General features: G+C 36.3%; 1 protein-coding gene across 3 annotated transcripts in view; it reads left to right on the plus strand.

The window, feature by feature from the left end:
- The window catches only part of KLHL2 (kelch like family member 2), a 54,426-nt gene extending 33,332 nt beyond the window's left edge, over positions 1–21,094 (plus strand). For all 3 annotated transcript variants that reach the window (XM_054632554.2, XM_077177277.1, XM_054632557.2), the window contains 11 exons: positions 1,014–1,176; positions 8,094–8,203; positions 9,589–9,705; positions 10,711–10,860; positions 11,803–11,920; positions 12,554–12,751; positions 13,497–13,598; positions 14,520–14,648; positions 18,932–19,072; positions 19,220–19,363; positions 19,977–21,094. In XM_054632554.2, coding sequence (XP_054488529.1) covers positions 1,014–1,176; positions 8,094–8,203; positions 9,589–9,705; positions 10,711–10,860; positions 11,803–11,920; positions 12,554–12,751; positions 13,497–13,598; positions 14,520–14,648; positions 18,932–19,072; positions 19,220–19,363; positions 19,977–20,005 — 1,401 coding nt within the window. In that variant the 3' untranslated portion in view covers positions 20,006–21,094. The remainder of the gene's footprint in view (positions 1–1,013; positions 1,177–8,093; positions 8,204–9,588; positions 9,706–10,710; positions 10,861–11,802; positions 11,921–12,553; positions 12,752–13,496; positions 13,599–14,519; positions 14,649–18,931; positions 19,073–19,219; positions 19,364–19,976) is intronic.
- The last annotated feature ends 601 nt before the right edge of the window (positions 21,095–21,695 follow it).

Genomic DNA, 21,695 nt, shown 5'->3' on the forward strand with positions numbered 1-21,695 from the left:
ACATTATATATATATAATAACATTATATATATATCTTAACATTATATATATATAACATTATATATATATAATGTTAAGATATATATATATATCTTAACATTAGTGATATTATCTTAACATTTATATAACCATATGCTAAAATAAAACTATTTCATTGTACTCTTTCAACCTTGTAATTAATAACCTTTAAGCTTACTAGAGTTGTTTGGAATTGCATGACACTGACTTTTATCATTATTACATCTTTTCCACTTACTTTGTTAGACTTACTAAATATTTTCAAGAATTATCTATGATTTAAACTAATTTTTAAGTATTTTCCTTAGTAATAGTCTGTGTATCTGAGTGCAATCACGTTTGTGTCTTTTTTTTTCATTTCTCCTTCATTAACAGTTGATATTCAAAGCAAACTCTTCTTAAATGTATGATCCTTTATTTTTCCTGTCTATATTGATTGCCAGACAGTCTTGAATTATTATTCTTCCAAGATGGTCACAGACTTCTGGGGAAGTCTGAATTCTGTCCTTACTGGAATCTCTTGCATAAATATGCTTATATTTGATGGTGACAAAAAAATGGTACAGTGTCCACTGCTTGCATGCAAATAAGATTACATATTCTGTCATGGTCTAGAAAACTTTCTTTTAAAAATATCCAACACTGAAGGCTTGGAAATGAGATGTAATTATGAAATGCTGGGAAATGCAAGAAGGGAACTTGTGAATGAATATTGGGAAGAGTTTAAATAAAACGTGAGTTACAGTTTGTGGAACGAGTTCCCCAGTGAACACAATGGTAGAGATGTTGCTTGTTATTCTAAATGGTATCTGTAGGGAGGTAAAATCATGCTCCTGCTGGGTTTTAACTTCCTCAGTTACAGAATGCTGAAATCTTCCTCTTTATTTTGGTCTTGGTTTTTTAATGGTTTATTTTGTTTTCTTAATATTCTCAATACTCTTGTATAACATCAGAATTGAATTGGGACATTAACCAGCTCTTGCTTCTCCTTTCAGGTACTGCTCCCAGCAGCTGGTCTCTTGCAACTGCAGGATGTGAAGAGGACTTGCTGTGAATTTTTGGAATCTCAGCTTCATCCTATCAACTGCCTGGGGATTCGTGCTTTTGCTGACATGCATGCATGCACAGATCTCCTGAGCAAGGCCAACACATATGCAGGCAAGTTCTCATTGCTGGAGCACACATTGATGTGTGTCAGTGTGGGTGGGATTCAGAGGAACCTGAGTTTTATCCAGGGTATTGCAGACATGTATCTCCTGATGAAAACTGCATTTGATCTGAATGCCTTCAAGAGAAAGAAAATGTGCTGGCTGGCCCACAGTTATATTTAAGCTGAATGGGGCAGCATCTTCACAGACTATTCTAACTCTGCAGGGTCCAAGCCATTTCCAATGCAGAAAGAAGCTAGCTTTCTGTTTAAAATCTTGCAGCGTCACTTAGGGGAGGAAATCGGGAAAGAAGAATTAAAATCCTGACAACTACCATAAGTCAATGTAGGAATTACATGGGGGAAGAAAAAAGAAAAAGGCATTGAAAAGAGGGGGAGACCCTGCACTGCACCAGTGAAGAAGCAAGAAATGTAATGTTGGGTATTATGTAATCAACTTATCTTCTGAAAATCCTGCTCATCTAGCCAAAGACCTGAAATTTCTTACTCTAAAGGGTACCTGTAGTCTCATCCATTTGAATCTTTCTCTCCAGCTCTCCTATTTTCATGCTTGGTACTAACCTTATATTTCCTGTAACCAAACCACCTTCCATTTCCGTCAAATTCCCCCCAAAAGCTTCCCTTATTGTCATCATATTCTTGGAGTACTGCTGGCCTGTATGACAAGCTGCCAGCTTAACTCCTACTGTGTATTTGCTGTGTCTGTGGGGTGGATTTTAAAGCAATGCACAGTCTGTTCTCACTCTTGAGATAAATATGCTGTGTGTAGTCAGAATGCATAGTCAGGTCCATTCTTTGCTCTGCCTTCTTCCTCCTAGCACTGTCAGGCTTAGATCAAGAGAAATAAAAAAAAGAGAATTAAAAATTAAATGTCCTGATAAGGCTGTAGAAAAAAATACGTACGACTGCATTGCTTTTCATAACTTTCCTTAAATGTACAGTGACCAATTAGCATAATTAGCAATTAGTACAGAGTTAAAATTGAATATTTTCCTGAAATAGAGCACTAAGTGCTTCAAATCAGGTTGAAATAATAGGCTTTTTATTGCCTTGAATAAATTTAGAGCTCAGAAAGGCAAGGACTTTGATGAATGCTTTCAATTGTCTTCATTCCTAGAAATGCTGATTTGTGGTATAGATTTTTTTAACTCACAGGAGATTATAGTATTTCCATCAAGAATGATTGATATATCAATTAAAAAATTCAAAAGCTTTTCAGGTTGTTTTTGAAAGTACAAGCTTTTGTAATGCCTACCTTACTCATGAAGTTGTGGTGTGCACATGACTGAATGACTTTGTGGTATTTCTATTTAGACATCTATGCAAAAGGTTTTAATTAAATCCTTTTGTCTTTGAGTAATACACTATTAAATCCAAAAAGCTATTACAGTTTTTGAAATAGAAAGCAAGACATACACTTATTAACTAGAGTTAATGTTCAGATATTTAATGTTTTTGGGAACACATTTTGATACAGCTGTTGCTTGAGTTTTAAATTATTTTTTCCAGCTTCTGTTCTGACTGGGCCTTAGTTATTTCTAAACTGAACCTCTAAACTCCTTAAGTTACTTCTGAACAATCTTTGTTCTGTTTAGTAGTTGAAGCTAATATTTGTATAGATTACTTTCTAGAAATAAAGATTCTAAGACCCTGGCAAGACCTTGAGTGCAGTATTGGTTAAATGTGTTTTGAGAGCACAGGAATTATGTCTACCTGTTAGCTCTCTCCTTCCCTGGGTCACTTTGTTCAGGCATCCTTTGCTGTGCACAGCGAGTGTCTGCAAGCAGAACACAGACAAGTGAAAAGAGGAGGGAAGCTATTTGTTGGTCCTAGTTGGGACATGCAAGATACTACACTGAGCACCAGAATGCTCAGTACTCCTGATAAAAGGATCCAAGGAGGAAGCATTGGCCTTCATTTCTCCTTGGAATTGGCTCATCATCAGTCTTGCTGAATTTCTGTCTGCTGACTCCCTGATTTCATTTCATACAGTTCTATACCTTTTCAGGTCAATGTTTTTGCTCTTGAATTTTCAGGCTACTTACTGCCTTTATCTCAGCCATCATAGCTTCTTTTTTCCCCTGTTCTTATCTCAAATGGCTCTTTGTACTTTGTCACAGCTTTCTTACATATGAAAAAAAATTCTCAAAGTCTAAGCCAAAAATACATGGCTGTGCCATTTCAGAGTTAAGCTTTGTATCACAGGCAGCTTAATTCCCAGAGCACACATTTTGGGATTAAGGCTCCAGAAATTAGAATGAGTACAGAAAAGGATTATTAGATTGAAAAAGGTAGTGAAAATATTTTCCTGCCAGAGAAAATGAAAAGTATTTTGTTTTGTAACTTCTCCCAGTCTTTATTTTGTTACATTTGCTACTTTGGGTTTAGAAAAAAGTGGCAGCGAGATAGTTCTGCTAATACACAATGATAATAAAAAAACAAAGGGGTGCCAATGGATCAGAAGTTATTAGAAAAGTGAAACTCTAGAACTTCCTTCCAGTGGGAATGAAAATACAACTTCCATCAAATTTGGAGCTTCATATTCCTGTGGTGGGTTGGTCCTTTGCAGCAGAGAGCAAGATCTCTAGGAGAGTCATTTATATGCACCTGTGATCTGAAAATAGTGGACAATTGATACAGGTTACTTGGAATGAGCTTCTGTTGCAATTTAACTTGGAGATGCCATATGTCCTCATGATGTTCCAGCAAGCAGTCCTGCTCTGGGTCTTGTTACACTTGCACAGTCACAGACTGTGTACAGCTGAGGCCTCTTCTCCTTTTGTGAGGATTCCTAGGAAGAGCATGTGGCATCAGCACTGCTAGTCTGTCCTCAGTTTTGGTCTGGGATATGTCTTACGTAGTGTTAAAGGATGTTCACAAAATAACAACTTTTCCTGAGAAGGAGGTGCATTATATAGGTGTTGTAATGTTGTGTACAACCTGAAGATAAATTGGTAAAACCTTTTAATGAGAAGGGGTGCACCACCTTGGACTAGAGAGACCCCAGGTCTTATGTCTTGACACATTTCTTAGTTTTAACCAAAGAATTATAAGGTATTTCACCCACTGCATACAGGCATTGGGAGACCTGTGGCAGTGGCACAGTGAACTTTTTTGACTTTTAGCGCTGTGCTGAGATGTTAAAGATTCTTTTGTTAGGGAACTCTAGCGTGTTTTGTGATGCAGGGATTGCTGCATTGTATTTGGGATAACAGCATTCTTGATTCTGGTGCTCTTAGTCTGAAACTTGAGCCCTGGCAAGCCTTGGAAGTGTGCATGTCTTCTGTGGACTGTTCTTGTGTACATCTATATGCCTGGCATGCAAAGGATGGAGTTGTCAGAATCATTCCTATGATTCTATTCTGAGTAGCAATGTCTGTTGCTATGCTGCTGTTGCCTTGGCTGTTGTGAATTTCATGATGTTCTTAAAAACAGTTATTTAAGTATAAAATTTGCAAATAAATCAGCTTTTTTGGAAAAAAATGTGATTCTGCAGTTTTAGCTTCTGCTGGTTCTCCAATTGGCAGAACTTGTGTCTATACCTCTGCAGCAAAGCTGGGGCTCCTGTTTGACCAGTGCCTTAAAATAGGCCAATAGCAAAGGCCTTTTGTCCCAAGCCAAAAAAATCTCAGTGTGACATTGTGAATTAATCCATAAATGTTTAAAGCATAAAATACCCTGGGAAGGTTTCAGATGTAGCTTTCCTTCCTATGTAATTGAAAAATATAAAGTTAATGCCGCTATCTGTATAGCCAGACTTGTGTGCCTTTTGGATAGGAGAGGTGTCAAGTGCTTTTTGCTGAATGTGCATGTATAGCTCCAGACTCAACAACAAATACCAAAAAGTGGTAAATTTACAGCTCCTATTTTCTTTCTATGCTTTCCATGCTGGCATTGTTTATTGTACTTCCAGACATTTTTGTTACTAGCCCTTTTCCTGTTGTTAATGACTTCTTTTCATTTGTCCCACCCTACTGGCACAGGGCAGACAAGGACAGATCTTTAGCTATTCAGACAGAAACTGACTCAGTTGCAAAAATGTGAAAATCTGTTTTTCATATGCAATTGGAACAGATATTTTAGAATCGTCCTAAAATTGATTTTTTTTTTTGTAAGTCAGAGATTAGTCTTGATAATAAAGAAGTAGGACTCTATTTGCTTAAGAAGTGGGAATTTAGAAGCCAAGCCTCTGCAGGTCCTAAGCCAGCTTGTTTTCAGGCTGCCAGACTCTAGAGCCAGCTGGCTTCAATTTCTGGGTAAAGAGGCAAGAAATGGGGCAGGATTCCAGTACAAATTTGTCAAAGTTGCATACTGTGTGGAAAATTCTGATTTGGGAAAAAAAAATTATTTTGTTCTCTCATGGAAACTTCCATATGGGTAGTTCTCTCTTTGCTTCTCTAAGAGATGTTCATAAAGAAAAAAGTATGTTCTGTAATGCACTAAATAAAAACCAAGATAATGTGAGATTTTACAGGGGACAGTTACATGAAATATTTAATCATTTAAGCATAACTTTCATCATATTTGATGTTAATATCTTGAGATTATCAAAGCTCTCAGGATGGGAACTGTAATATGAGATAATAAAAATCCGAACCCAGAAGGCAAAAAAATCCACACACCTCCAGTACTATTTTTCATCGTTATTGGGAAAAGAGGATACAAGTGTGATTTCTGGAAATTTTAGTACTGAGTCATGTTATTTCGAAGATGCTGATATCCTTCTCGCTAAAAGGATGCAAAAAGTTTGAATTTCATAAGTGTGTTTTTTATATATAATGAAGCCTTCTGTCTTCAACACTTGAACCAGCATTACATAAATTGCCATTGGTGGATTTAATTGATTTTTACATTTCCTTATTATTTTTCCATTTTTAATTATATTAAATTATCCATGTAGGTATAATTGCAACTGGCTTCTGCCAAATGTTATCTATCAATCAGTTATGATGGTCTGCTAGACAACAAGGGATCTGATTCTTACAAGACAAGTTATTTCACCTTACCTCTTTTTTTGATGACTAAAATTTATGTAGAAATCCCCTCTATTTCTCTTTTGTCCATAATTCATTCACCTGAGGATCTATAGCTGTTGATTGAATAGTTTGGTTTAGTGTTTCTCCTTTTTTCACTCCTTCCCTTGACCATGTGCCATGTTTTATGTTTTAAGAGGCTGACATCCAGTAAAACAGTTTTTGTTCAAGCACTGGAGTTTTTTTTATTCTCTTCCATAGTTCTTATGTCTAGCATGAAAACTGGAGACAGCCTCACATTCATTGTATTACTTTGAAAATTCTCAACTTTCGCTTCTCCTGGTTTAGAGGGTGGATCTTCCTACTTAATGCTTAATCCTACTTAATTTAGACATAAATTGAAATAAACTTTTAAAAAGCAAGGCTTTTGTATGTGAGTCTATAAAATCAACCAGGTATTTCTGATTTATGAAATATATCCTGTTGGATGTGTTCCACTGTTGCATTGTATTTCTCAAGAAAAGATGAACAGTGCTTCAGAACCTCAGATTTGTTTGAGATTTGGATGCATGTTGCTTCCCCTTTTTGCTTGCCTCCAAACTCAGCTTCTCAGTACAGTCAGGCATACTGGTTTGTAACACTGTCACCTAAAATTTGGAGTTTATTGTAAAGGTAATCTATACAAATTATCTTTCTCAATTTCTATTTGCAAACAATAAAATTCATCAGATACTTAGCTTGAGAAACTGCGTATTTTTCTGAAAAGCAAACAGATACTAGAAGATTTGTAGAGTGGAAAAGTAATGGGGATGTTATAAAAATCAATAGTACTTATTTTCATCCTTTCTTTCCCATTGCCTGAAGTACTGCAGAAAATACTACCTGTCCATCATGAGAGAATGCTGCAGAATTAGAGGGTCTTGTACTGATGATCATTGCATTTAAAACAGCTGTTTTCTTGTACCCTGCAATGTCGAACTGAAGAATTAGACTTCTTGAGCTTAAGCATTTAGCATTCTTTAACTTTTTTAAACAACTTAGGCAACTTTCTCAAGTATGGAGTCTTAGTTAGAGTAATACTAATACAGGAATTGAAAAGACTATAAAATGTTCTTTGGTTTGAGTATGTTTGCTGGCTCTTTTTATTTATTCTAATTTTGAGACAGTTCTTAAGTTCTTAGTAACAGTTGTCCCTTCTGACTTCTGTTAAGAATAGCAGAAGAAGGGGAGAAATAATTTTACTGAATGGAATGACTTTTTAAGCAAAATAATGCCATAAAAAGCAATTTTAAGGAAGGGAGGGGACAACTGAATAACTGAATGACAACTTGGAAACTCTAATTTTTTTCAGTTTTATTCAAGTTTTAAAGGTTTAAAAAAATTAGGTTTAAAAAAAATTAGGAAAATCTACAGACCTTCTGCACATTGTAGAGATTGCAATATGCAATATTTTATGACCTTGGACAAGCTCTGAGAGATGCACCAGGACTTGTTGTATGACATTGCTGGTTGGTTCTAAAGAATCAACCATTGTTCATGTCAAACCTCAAATTTAAAACATGTTTGTCAACAACATACAGAGTATAAAGACTCTGGAGTCTTTTTTCTGTATTTTGTGTACAAATTTAGTAAAATGAGACTTAGGTAATTCTCAAAGACAAGTATTCTGAGATGAAGCAAGCATCTGAAAATTGCTACAATACTTTTAGTATAATGTGCTTTAATATTTCAGTTAAGGAATATTTAAATATAAAAGCTATTTGTGAGACCAAGCTTTAACTTATAGAAGAGGTTTTAAGTCAATATATTGCTTCTAGAGAGAATAAAATAGCTTGCATATTCATTTTCCTCTGTTTTCCCCTGCTGTGTTGATGCTTGTTAAACATGTGGAGACCTGTTGCTGTATGTTAGTGTATTTCTTTTCCCCCAAACAGAACAGCACTTTTCTGATGTTGTGCTTAGTGAAGAATACCTCAATCTTGGTGTAGAGCAGGTGTGCAGTCTGATATCCAGTGACAAACTCACAATTGCCTCAGAGGAGAAGGTAAGACAATCTGTATCCCAGTATTCTTTTTATCCTTTCATGTGAAAGAGTGAGCTTGCTCCTTCTGATCTTGTGCCCTTTTTCAGATGTGTTCTGTGTTTCATTAGCGAAATTAGGCAGGTATTGTGCTCAAGTTTAAAGGATGCTTCCCAAAAGTGTTGTCAGTCTGATGTTGACAACTAGTCTCAACTCTTAAAAATCCTACAACTATATTAAATCACATTACCTTCTTTGGGAAAAAAACCCCAAAACCAAAACTACATTAAATGGAAATTCCTTCTCATCTTCAAGCAGAACAACCAGAACACATGCTGAGTCATATCCACAGGAGTTTGGTTTACCAAGGAATAAATAATTTCAAATTTGAAGAGCTATTATATGCCATTTACTAACTTTAACATCAGCAGTCCCACAAAGGTATTAAAGCTCTCTGTGTATATGTGAGCTGTTTAACCTAACTGAACATATGTGGGTTGCACAGGAGATGACATGGCAGCTTGTTATTACCAAACCAGAGTTTAATGTGTTTTGGCTCACCTTTAGCCTAGATCTCAATCTTTTAAAGCCATTTTTGAAACACTGTGCTCTTCAGTGAGCCCAGGCTGTCTCTGTAAACCTCTAATGACTTTCAGGTTGTGGATGCATTAATTTTGAGATTTTTAAATTCAGTTATGATCTATTTGAATTTCTTTTTTCCAAGAAGTTTGTAGTTGTACTCAAATGAGGCTAAATTGTGTACAAAAGCGTGTTTGAATACTCATTTGTAGAGTTAGGCAGTGTTTCACGTTTGAAACTTTGAATCTAAGAACTATCTGCTTAAACAGCAACTAGCAAAGCTATGTTGTTGTTCCTGTAATAGCCCAAAGGTCTGGATCTATCACCTAAATACACGTGATGCTGCTTTTGTAGAGTATAATTAAGGTTTTAATGCTCTAGTGAATGATGAGCTACTGTGCAATGCAGGCAAAACGAGGCTTAGGATCGCTTGTCCTGCTAAGATTCAGTAATGATTAGTCATTTGAACGGGGATGTGACAGGTCAGTTCTCCAAGAAAGGAAGAAAAGCATGAGGACTGTAATATTCCTGCTGCTGTGTTGTTTGTTTGCCTAGTTTTCAGTATCAATGAAGTCACTGTGTGCATTTTGTCAATGTAGCACAGCTATCCTTGAAACACCAGTAGAGGAGTAGATATAAAAAGAGACCCGATAATGCACCTTCATAATTTTATAGTTGATAAATATGGAAATAATGGGACCTGTTACCACTGTCATCTGTTCTTACATTAGGAGTTTTAGAATAAGCAAAACTATTTTTGGAGGGACACTAATGTTTTCATGCTTATGAACCTGTAAGTCAAAGAACTAGATTTGTTTGTTTTCTGGAAGGTATTTGAAGCAGTGATAGCCTGGGTAAACCATGACAAAGATGTAAGGCAGGAGTTAATGGCACGTCTGATGGAGCATGTTCGGCTGCCTTTGCTTTCCCGGGAGTATTTAGTCCAGGTAAGCAGAAAGGAATACTAATTATTCTGCATGTGAATATTTCTGTTCGTTATTTTAATGCCAGATCAATAACTTTAAATTTCAACAACAGTGTCAATAGTATGTTAGTGATAGAAAAAGTAAACAAACAGCCACTACCACATACTCATGTGCACATCCACCCACTGAGGTGAGGGATTGCCACGTAGAGAATTACTTGTGTAAGTAATTTATCTGTTTGGCTGAGTGCATGTCATACCACACCAGGAATCTGAACAATGTAATTTGCTGAGATCAGGTTGGGTTTCGTTTGTAATGCCATCTTTTGATAAAGGATTTGTTCTCATAAGTGAATTTTCCGCTTCAGAATTATATCTGTTGTTTAAGCTGATTAGGAATTAATGACAAAGGAAGCTTTCTATTACCTGGTTCAGATAAAATAATTTCTTTCAAATTTTATAAGCTCATTTGGATATTTTGGTGTCAGGTCAAATATTTAAGATTGACAATACGAGTTCAGTATTAACACTGGTTAGTAGGCATAAGTAGGTTGGTATGTATTTATTTTAAAAATTCTGGTTTTGTGATATAAATCTCCAATTTGTGTGGGTTGTTTTGGGTGGGATTTGGGGTTTTTTGTTGTTGTGTTCTGTTGTGGTTTTTCTTGTTGTGGGGTGGTGTACTAATTTGTTAAATTATTCTCTGCTACTTCCGCCTCAAAATATTCTGTACTGTCTGTATTTAAAAAATCAAGAAATGTGCCCAATTGTAAGAAAAGTGATTTACCTTGCCTATCACTGATTCTTCCACTTGCTAATTAACAATCAGCATATTTTAACTTTTTTTTTTTTAGTGACTACATATTTCCAACACAAATTTGTGTCCTACTGGTTAAATTACAGTCTTAACAAGTAGGTTAATCTGCATTTGTTTGATAGATCATCGGCTTTAATACACTTTGGACTCTGATTTCTGCTTTACTTCCTTAACATGCTCAGACCTTGTTAAACTTCTATTAATAAACAGAGAGTTGAAGAGGAAATACTGGTTAAGAACAGCAGTGCTTGCAAAGATTACCTCATTGAAGCTATGAAGTATCACTTGCTACCAACTGAGCAACGGGCATTGATGAAAAGCACACGGACAAAACTGAGAACACCTGCCAGCCTTCCAAAGGTAAGGCCCCTGTTTTTCCAATGTATCTACTATTTCAAACTGCATTTTAAAAACTTTCATGAGAGCATGACTGTGTCTTGGGGTATTCCTGTAAAAAAATTGTATCAGAATTACTTATCATAAAAATGTAACAAGTGATTACCTTTACACTCCACGCTACTTATGATATAGATGTTTTACCCTCCCACCTACACAGAGAATCACCACTACTTGCCCTCCCAGAGAACATTTTTAGTAAGTGCTTCAGCTATTTTGCGAAATATACAATTATGGAGAAGTAAGCCTGTTTAAAGAAACAAAAATAAACAAAACAAACAAACAAAAAAAAAATCAAAAAACCCCAAACCAAAACAAAGAATGTGTATGACTGAAGTTTCTGTGTTGAGATTTTTTATTTTATCTTTAGTTCATCTTAGCAAAAAACAAACATTAGATACTTTCTTCTTTACAATGAAGTAAAGTTTTCTCGTAGTACTGTTGTGAAAATGGTAATAATGGAATAGGAGATTCAATTCATTTTTCTTAGAAGAACAAGGTAAGGCCGTTACGTGATGGATGGTCACAGCTTCATTACACATCACAGATGGTGAATTCTCATACCTGAGATCATAAGAGGAAGTGAAGATAAAGCAGAGTCTCCCTCTTTTGTCAGAGCTTTACCAAGATTCTGATTGCTTGCTGCTTTTCTACCCTTGGTATTTCCTCCAGACAAAATAACTACAAATTACATTTGTTTAAAAAAAACACCTAGCAATTAATTTGACCTGGTTCACAAGACTCAAATTTCTATAGGAGAGCCATTTATTTCTTGTACAATTATTACAGCCAATTATTTCTTGTACAGAAGCTTGCTTTATTTTTAAACATTCTTTTGATCTTTCAGGTGCTCTCATATATGCAGATAACTAACAGTTATTATTATTATTATTATCTCCCTGTTAGTTGATGATGGTAGTTGGGGGACAGGCTCCAAAGGCAATTCGCAGTGTTGAATGCTATGATTTTAAAGAAGAACGCTGGCATCAGGTTGCTGAATTGCCTTCCAGAAGATGTAGAGCAGGTAAGGAAGCCTAATTTTTTGTTGTGGTTGGTAATGCTTCAGGATTTAGGCATTGTATGTTCTCTGAAACAGTACTTGAGATATTTATCTAAGAAGGGCTAAACCTTGACTTCACTGATCATTGAATTACTTGCTAATCTGGAACAATACAACTTCGATCAATTGTGCTTAATTTGAGCTTCAGTTTGCAATCTGTAGGATGAAATGCTTTATTACCTCCTACAGAAACAAGGGATAAATAAATTTAAATATTAATGCATTGTAATAAGGATTAATTTTGCTATTAAATACCCTAATCTCATTAAATTATATAAAGAATGTAAAACAGTGATAATCCACTACTGAAAACATGAACATGTGATCTTAAAGCAGCTGAGCAATTTAAGCAAGAAGAAATTCAGCAAGCATGGTATTCAGGAATGTGCACTATTAGGAAAAAGTGTTAGAAATTCTAGGGCTTAATCTGAATGAAGTGTGGTTCTAGGGGACTGTCAAAAGCACGACAAATGTAGTGAATACTGTAGTTTGTGTCAAGTATCTGCACACTAGAACAGTACAGAACACAGTTACAGAATACAGTTAATTGGCAGAGAGACTGAAACACTCATCTTTCCTCCCATGTCCCTGCTCTAGGAATGGTGTACATGGGAGGCATGGTTTATGCTGTTGGTGGTTTCAATGGCTCTTTGAGAGTTCGTACAGTAGATTCCTATGATCCAGTGAAGGACCAGTGGACAAGTGTTGCTAACATGCAAGACAGGAGAAGCACACTGGGAGCAGCTGTATTAAATGGCCTTCTTTATGCTGTGGGAGGATTTGATGGGAGTACAGGTATGTTTGCCTGAGACACTTATGAATAGCTTTGACTACTCTTAACATTATTGTTTCAAATTTTAATGCCTCTTTTTGCTGGTACTTGTGGTGAAACCAAGCATGAGGGTAGCCTGGCATCTTGTGGTGTGGAATGTGCTTAAGCGGTCACATCCCCCTACCTGAGAAGTGGACTGTTTGCTCCTAAGTGTTCAGGCTTAAAGACTAGTGAACTTTTGGCAGGTTCCTTTCCAGTATTCCTTCTATAGTCAGAGTCCTTAACTTGTGGAAGATACGAGAGAAAAATTAGTCCTGTTTGCAAAGGAAATTGATTTCTGCATTTTCATGTAGTGTAAATAAGATTATAAACAGCTTTTTCTGACCTGTGAGAAGGCTTTAGACATTCACTGTTCATTCTCTACTTAGATGCATTAAACAATTAGTGCAGAAGTGATCTTTTTGCTTAATAACTATTATAGAAGCATATGTAGGAGAAAGCATGTGTCTTAATTAAAAAGAAAGGAAATAAACCCGGGAAGAAGTTTTCACAGCTCCACAGAAGTTTTCAGTAATTTGCCCATTTTCAGACATAAAGTTGGGTTGACAGTAATTGCCTTCTAAAGGACAAAAAGGTTGTGCTTTTTGTGCAGTATTTAACAATCCTTAGAATGAAATAATTTGAGTTTTCAGATATGAAGAGTTTCCTGAAAACTAGACAGTATGTTGCACCTAGATTTATAGAGAAAATGTTATATTGTCTTCATAGGTTTGTCATCAGTCGAAGTTTACAACTTAAAGACTAACGAGTGGTTTCATGTAGCTCCAATGAACACAAGAAGAAGTAGTGTTGGTGTAGGTGTTGTTGGAGGTAAGTTGACAAATGATATAAAAAAGAACAGAGGGAAAGGCAATCATTTACCCTACTAGTTTTTCTTACTTATGAAAACATACTTCGGATTTATGTTTTTGCTCAACCTTGTAATTGAAATGGTGTGAACAATATGTAATCATTCTGCTTGGGTTTGACTAGTTTTTAGCATAGTAGTTTTAAATTTTTTTTCAGAGCTTCAGCTGTGGCTGAGGCTAACTGAGGAGAACCTTGCTAAGCTCTAGGTTATGTATGTCAGCAAAGTCGGAGAGCTGACGTGATGACCTTATCATTTGGTCTTTAGTGATGCAGCACTGCTGTATTGTCAGCTCTGTTATCTGTGGCTGACCTTGCTGGCCGCATGCTGGGGACAATCCCAAGGGCAGTGTCGGGAAAACTGCTGACTTTTCAGTCAGCTTGGTAGTGAATAGCCCAGATGTCACTTGCACAATGGAGGCCTGGCCTGGCTCTTGGATCTTAAAACAGTTTTAGGGGTGGGTGTTTGCTTTAACTGCATAGGAACAACTGCTGTTTCTAATCTGAAAATGCAGACTGTATGAGTGATTTTCATTCTAAATTTCTGATATTCCTAGGAAGCCTATTTGTGAGCTTCCAGTATCAAAAATACTTGAAATAGCTTGCTTTTGAGCAATGCCTAATAAACACCTTACCTTTGTATTTCAGCTAGGCAATTTAAAATCTTTTGACTTGCATTGTTGTTGTTAGATACTGCGTGCCTTTTACATCCTAAAAACGACAAGATCTGTGGCATGCTAACCTCAAGTGTTTACAGTGTAGAATCTCAGTAAGTGATTGACAGGTGCTGATTAGTAGCTAATTGGAGAGCAATGCCTTCCTCTTTGTGGTGTGGCAGTCCCGGCATGTCCATTAGCAGCTGGCAGACTCCTTTGGTCCCCCCAGGGAAGCTGTATGCTGTTGGTGGCTATGATGGAGCGTCACGGCAGTGCCTTAGTTCAGTGGAATGCTACGATGCCAATTCCAACGAGTGGAGCTACGTCGCAGAAATGAGCACCAGGCGGAGTGGAGCAGGTTAGTGGACAAGGATCAGCTGTCCTTGCAAAGATGAAAATTCGTGGGTTTAAAATGTATCTAAAACCATGAAAGGTAAGCTAAAGTCTGAGTCTAATGGAATGTGCTAGTTCTAGATGCACAGCACAACTGTTCCACTGAGTAAGATTCAGTCTGTTAAGAGTAAATATCCCTCTTTTTTTTTTCATACTTTCATATTCCTCTTCTTCCCACAACTTCTGATGGTTTTTAACATACAGACTAATATTCATGGATTGTAATAATCACTGTCACCTCAATTCTTAAGTATCAAAATCTATACAGCAAGAATGAAAAAATGTCTTTTCTACAGGGATCTCTTTGCCAGTTAGGGCTGATTATTCTAACAGCGTTTTCAGGTTGACTTTACGAGTGAACTATGACTAGGTTTCCACCTCTTTGGAGGACTTGTTCTGCATTCTGATTCACTGCAGGAAATTTTGTCCTTGTTCATTCCTAAGTTTGTATTAATGGTTTCATCCTATTACTTCCACTTATGTACCCTTTATTTCACCTTCAGTAATTCTTCTCATCACCTGGTGTTTGCATCCCCTGTACATGTACAGCCTACTACATGTTATCCTTCCTTATCATTTAGCCAAGGTATATCCATTTATTTCTCTATAATCTTAAAAATCCCTTCTCTTTTTTTTTTTTTTTTTGTGGATTTCTTTTTTCCTTCTTGCAATTCTGAGTGTGTATATTCTCTTTAAAGACATCTTTAAAAGTGCCTATGGTATTCCACTTTTGTTTAGTGAAATGGTGCTTCCACAGCTCCAAATTGACTTTAGCATTTTCAGTATCTATTAATATTATGGACTTGAATCTCATTTACTGTTCACTGTCCTCTATTTGTCTTTTGGTATTTCAGGTTTTTTCAACTCGCAGAAGTTGTTTTATTTCTCTAGATGCGTTCCCATGGACTTTTTCAAGTCAAATTCCATGATATTATTTTCTACATTTATTTTTTAGTACTTAAGTCACTTTTTTTGCCAAGTACTTAATGGTGGTTTTTAGCAACACCCTTCAAGTATCTACTGGTGATTGCAATAATGTGCTTCATAATGGGAAGAGATATTGCTACAAATAAATCTGAATGGACTTCTAGTATGCGCAGTATATGATTAATAATTACCCCAACTTTTAATCTTACCTTCCATTATTCTTTGTTAACTCTGAACAGTTTTTACCTATGTAATAATGTAATAATGTTTAACTTAAATTCAAATAATTTCAAAAGAAATCTATCAAAGTACTAAATTCGTTACTAAAATTAAGATAGTCTGTGATACTTCCATCATATCCTTACAAGATCAGCAACCTGATAACTCTTATTACTAGAAGTCACATTTCAATTGTATTTCTAAACTAAAACTTTGATGATAATGAACAAAACATGATACACTATACCTCAAGAAAACACAGTTGCCTTGTGAAACTTCTAGTAACTCAGTCTGTGCTTCTTGGAAGTAAATTCTGGATTAAAAACTGGACAGAGTTGCAGTAAGGGTACTGGAAAATATTCCTGTCTAATATTGGCAAGTTTTGAGGAATATATTTATATAAAATGGGCAACTGACAAGAATAGTTTTAAAGACAAATAGTGTTGGTGGGTTGTGACAAAGTTTCATTTTGCAGTCTGCCTGCGCACACATTTTGTTTCAGCATTTGGGGTTTATTTTTTGATACTCTGTTTTTGCAAACTGTTGTTGTGCATGTAGCCTATTTATATAGCAGATGTTTTCAGATTTTTTTTTAATGTTGAATTTCTTCTACAACTCTGAAATTTAGTTCCTTAAATATACTAACTACTGGGATCTTCCTACCCCTCTCCTCTCTTCCCTTGTCCCTGTGTTGATGATTCAACTCTCTTCTGCCTTTTACCTGGTCCACAGATAAAAAAAATGGAGAGGAAAACTAAATGTAGACAGTTATTCCAGTTTCATATAATTGAGTAAAGTTATCAACATTCTTCTGTGCCACTCTGTTAAATACATGAAAAAATTATATTTTTGCATGGCAGAGGAGTGGGTGGTAATGTGAAAATCGTGACTGTTGATTGAGCTTGGCTGTAGAGGCCAAATAGCCAAACCCATCAGAACTGTTTCAACTGGAAATCAGTCCTGATGGTGTTATGGGGGCTAACTAAAGAAAATTTTGTTCCTGCATTCAACTTTTGGATGTCTGGTCATCTCAAAGAACTTAAGCTCATCTCTTCTGTTCCTACTGCTTCAGCTTCACTCAAAAGCAACTTTTCAGAGGTTAACCCTCAGTTACTCTTCTTTAGTACCCACTGCTTCTCAGTTGATCAATACGGGGACAGATCTGTTTCCAGCAACATATTGGGAGGAGGAACTTCAGATCCAGATATAGGCCATTTGGGAGGGCTGAGAGATATAAGACAGGGTCCTGAAAAATGGGCAGGAAAGAAAAATAACAAAGAAAGGAGAACTCAGAAGACGGCAACAAGAGGATACAGACGGAAGGAGCAAGAAATAAGGTAGGACCTGGAAACTGGGTGTGGGATTAAGGGAAAATGAAGCACCATGGAGGAAGGGAGGACATTATTAAAAATAAGGAGCTATGAAAGAAAAAAGTGGCAATGTGGCAGAGGGAAAGCTCTACACACTGAATAGGAAGGCCACTAACTCTTTTGAAGGCATGGGTGGGGGGATTTATGTCACATCCCATATTTAAACTGAAAATATTAGCTCTCCTTCTGTAATGTTTAATTCTACAAAAGATGAATGTTGTACTTTCCTTTCTAATAAAGTGTGATCAGAGTGGGAGAAAGAAAAGCTGTCATACTATACTGTGGCATGATAGCTAGAAATAATAGCAATAAAAGAGGAATTAAATTAACTGGGAAGGATATGGGGAAATGCTAGTGGTGAATATCACTGGTAAAGCCCCAAATAGCATGATTTAAAAGTGTCCTATCAATAAGCTATTTTTCAGATTTACAGTACCAATTAGCTTCCATGTTTCCTTCCTCTCTTCTTTAGTTATTAAAATCAGTCTCTTTAATAAGAAAATTTAGTCATTTCAGCAGGAGTAGTTTCTCTTCACATATAGAAATGGCTCTTAAAAACAAAATTAGTGATATGTTTTTAAAGATATTTCAGCTCATTATTAAGGTCTTGGGGTTCTCTTCTTTTTTTCCTTTTATTCTCCTTTTTTTTCTACTTCCAATATTTTTTTTTTCTTTGAGGGACTTACCTGATTTTTTGCATTCATATTCGTTGTTTCCCTTCAAAAAGATTTTAAGTGGTTCCATGGAATACTTTATGAGCTATATTTGCAAATCTGTATCTCTGCTTTGAGTTTCATAGTCTTAAATGTGGCATTTATTAAATTTCCCAGTATACTTTCATAGAAGTGCTTTTTTAGTTGTCTTTATGGTCCATCACTCAGAAATTTTAATACAAAAAACCCCCTACGTTTCTGGAATTTATTATGTTTTGGTTCTAATAATACATTATAAAGGGAGTAATAAATAAACAGGCCTTTCTTTCTGCTTCTCCCATTTCCATTTTTTCAATATGTGCAGCCCAAATAGCAAGTAGATAGACCTAGCTTTACTCACGCCTTCATTCCAAGCTCACAGATTGATAAACTTTTGTTGTAAAGTAAAGGAGACCTTAGGATTAAAGGACACCCTTTAATATCCTTTTGGATATTTTGATAACTGAAGCTTGGTTGAAAGAAGCTTGGTGTTCTTCAAATCCCAGAGAAGGTACTCACTGCTAACTGTTTAATTCTGTTCCATCTGTTTACAAGGTATTCCAACACTTCAGTGGAAACACCCCTATTGTATAATGTCTATCCATTCAGCTTTTATCCTCTGTACTGCGCAGCTTTTACTTTCTAAAAGTTCACTTACACTTTATCATCCTGTCAGATTTCTGTTATCCTGGCTGAGCACATTGTCTCATTTACTGTCACTTCTAATTAGTCCTAAATTTCAACAAGCCTCATTTTCCTGCACGTCATTTTTCATCCAAAATTTTCTAAATCTTCTGTTGCAGAACAGCTCTGGTCTTTGTATGCTGCAATATGGTAGATGGGCATGCAAGGCATTTTATCAGTGTCTTGCTGTAGTTACTGTCTCTCTGCTTTAATGCATCCTGACCCAAATGTTTTCTGAAATAGTTTCCAACATTGACTTAACGAAGGATTTATGTTAGCTGACATATTTGTTGTTTCTCCTTTGTATCGTTCAAATAATTCTCTGGTTAATTCTGCATATTTTCATATGTTTGCAGGTGTTGGTGTGTTAAACAATTTATTGTATGCAGTAGGTGGTCATGATGGTCCTTTGGTAAGAAAAAGTGTGGAAGTGTTTGACCCCATTGCCAGTACCTGGAAGCAGGTTGCAGACATGAACATGTGCAGAAGGAATGCAGGTATGTGCAACAATGACTAAAATTGTTCCAATGTCAATTGTGAATGGCATGTAATTGGATTTCTGCTGCTTTCATTAAAAAACATGCTTTTGAGGGGGTGTAGAAGTCAATTATTAATTTTCATTCTGGTTTCCTGCCCTTTTTCAGGTGTTTGTGCTGTAAATGGTCTCTTGTATGTAGTTGGAGGAGATGACGGTTCCTGTAATTTATCAACAGTGGAGTATTATAATCCAACAACTGATAAATGGACAGTTGTGTCATCTTGTATGAGTACAGGAAGGAGCTATGCAGGTAAGGCATATAGATATTGTTAATGCACTTTTTAAAGTATAACATTTGATAAAGCATCCAAACAAAGTCTTGTCTAAGGTAAAATCTAAGATAACAAAATGGACAGGAAGAATCTGATGGTACATTTTGAATGATGACTTCAAATAATTACTCACTACAAGGAAGAAAAAAGGATTAAAGTGTAATCAAGAAGGATTTGGCTCATACTTGATGAGTCAGAAAGATGATTCTGGTATGACTAGTTTTTTTAACAAGAAATGTGTGTCTCAATCTAAGGGGTCCAATTCCAAAGTTCTTTGGGATTTGATATTTAGAAAATGAGCTGTTTCAGGAATCTTTTCCTTCAATAACTACAGTTTTTTAAATGAGTTATTTAAGTGAATGTTAAGGATGTATTTCACTGATAGCAAAATTAAATTTGATTAGTCACAGAAACTTTCATAACTTGGCACTGATTCAGAGAGCTTTGTGTCAAAGAGAAATTAGGGAAAAATATATGCATTGTTGCTGCTGCACAGTTAAATGCTATTTGCAATGTATTATATTAATTTTTTCTTGATTTTAAAAATAATACTGCCTAAAAATTTATCCCTTTTTCTCTCCCTCCCTCGAGGTGTTACAGTTATTGACAAACCATTATGATCAGTAAAAGGATTTTCAACTTGATTATGCACTAGAAGCAGTCTTCAACAAGTGTATTTGAAGTGACTGAGTATCTAAGCACTTCTCTACTTGTAGCTGCACCTTGAGTCACAGTGGAAGATGTGACTGTCTACAATTACAGATGACAGATGATGAAGATTACTCTAGGTAGAAGCAATTTGTAGGATTATTCTGCAGTTGAGCAGAAGCTGATTGAACTTTTGAAGTCTGGTAGACCAATTTTTTTATTGCAAGGTCTTCAGAAAAAACCCAACGCTTTCAAAAGGACCGGCTTCTGTCAGTCATGACTGAGAAACGGATTGTGAGTGAAGAATGGTGTGTATTCTGGTGAAAGTAAATTTTTGTCTTATTTTTTCCAGAGACTAATAAATATATTTAAGGAAATGAACTGTCAGTCTTCATTGTAGGTACTGAATCCCACCTCAGTAATTCAAACTGGCATGGGGTACATTTGTTTCCTTTTATAAAACTTTTGTTACGTAACTATACTACGTGCATATGTTTGTGTGAGCCTAAGTTGCTCTCTATTGAAACTCTTCAAAACCTGATTTTACTATTTATAATTTGGCACAGTACTTTGAATATGTCAGTACTATGTTGTAAAACAGAGATGTATTTTTTGATATGTAACAATGCTTAACACTAATTCCCGCTGAAGGAGATCAGAGACGGTTTGACACTTCTTGAGCAGGTGTAATTTCAGTATCTTTTTAATAAAAATGTTGTCTGTACTTACAAGGTTTTTTTTTTTCCTGTTCAATTTTGGTCACGTTTAGATGTTACTTCTTTTTTACCTTTTTATCCAAAAGGTGATTTGGCATGAAAATAACTGAAAATTTATAGTGAATGTATGCAATTGCGTTGAACTTGCATGGTACAAAGGCCTCTTTATGCGTGTAATCTCAGCTTCTATTAGCCAATATCTGAATACCCTGTATATGGCCATGCTTATACAGCAGCACATTTTTATTTGTTCTTGGATGGCCTCCTTTTAACATGACCAAAGCTACTGTCATATTTGAGACATTTTCTTCAAATAAAAGTTTGTACATTGTTTCCTAATGCCAACAGGTCGCTTAAAACTTGTGTTTCTCAATACAAGTCTCAAACCAAATAATCAGTGAAATAAACTGGGGTAGTGGGTCGGGGGGCAGGGAATGGGGAGAAGCTGGGGCTCTAAAGGTCTGAATGCCACTGAATTGTGAATTATTAAGGTTTAGAAGCCAGTCATGCGAACATTGCTGTTTTGCCGCAGGTCAGCTTCTGGAAGCTGTGGTTGTCCATGAGTGCAGGAATGAGTGCAGGCTTCCATGAAAGCGTCCGAGCTGGGACACTGCAGGTGGCAGGGCTGGGAGTCACGTAGTGCCCAAATTCCGTGTGCGGTGTCACGCACGCTGGGGCGAGGCGGGGGCTGTGAGCGGGCACCTTGTATCGGAATTGTACACTTTCACCCGGGGAACCTTGTATCAGAATTGTACACTTTCACCCGGGGAACCTTGTATCGGAATTGTACACTTCCACCCGGGGAACCTTGTATAGGAATTGTACACTTCCACCCGGGGAACCTTGTATAGGAATTGTACACTTTCACCCGCATGACACCACCCGGGAATGTTGTATCGGAATTGTACACTTTCACCCGCATGACACCAACCCGGGAACGCGGCTA

The sequence above is a fragment of the Agelaius phoeniceus genome, chromosome 4, assembly GCF_051311805.1.
Source record: "Agelaius phoeniceus isolate bAgePho1 chromosome 4, bAgePho1.hap1, whole genome shotgun sequence".
In the NCBI taxonomy this organism is placed as follows: Eukaryota; Metazoa; Chordata; class Aves; order Passeriformes; family Icteridae; genus Agelaius; species Agelaius phoeniceus.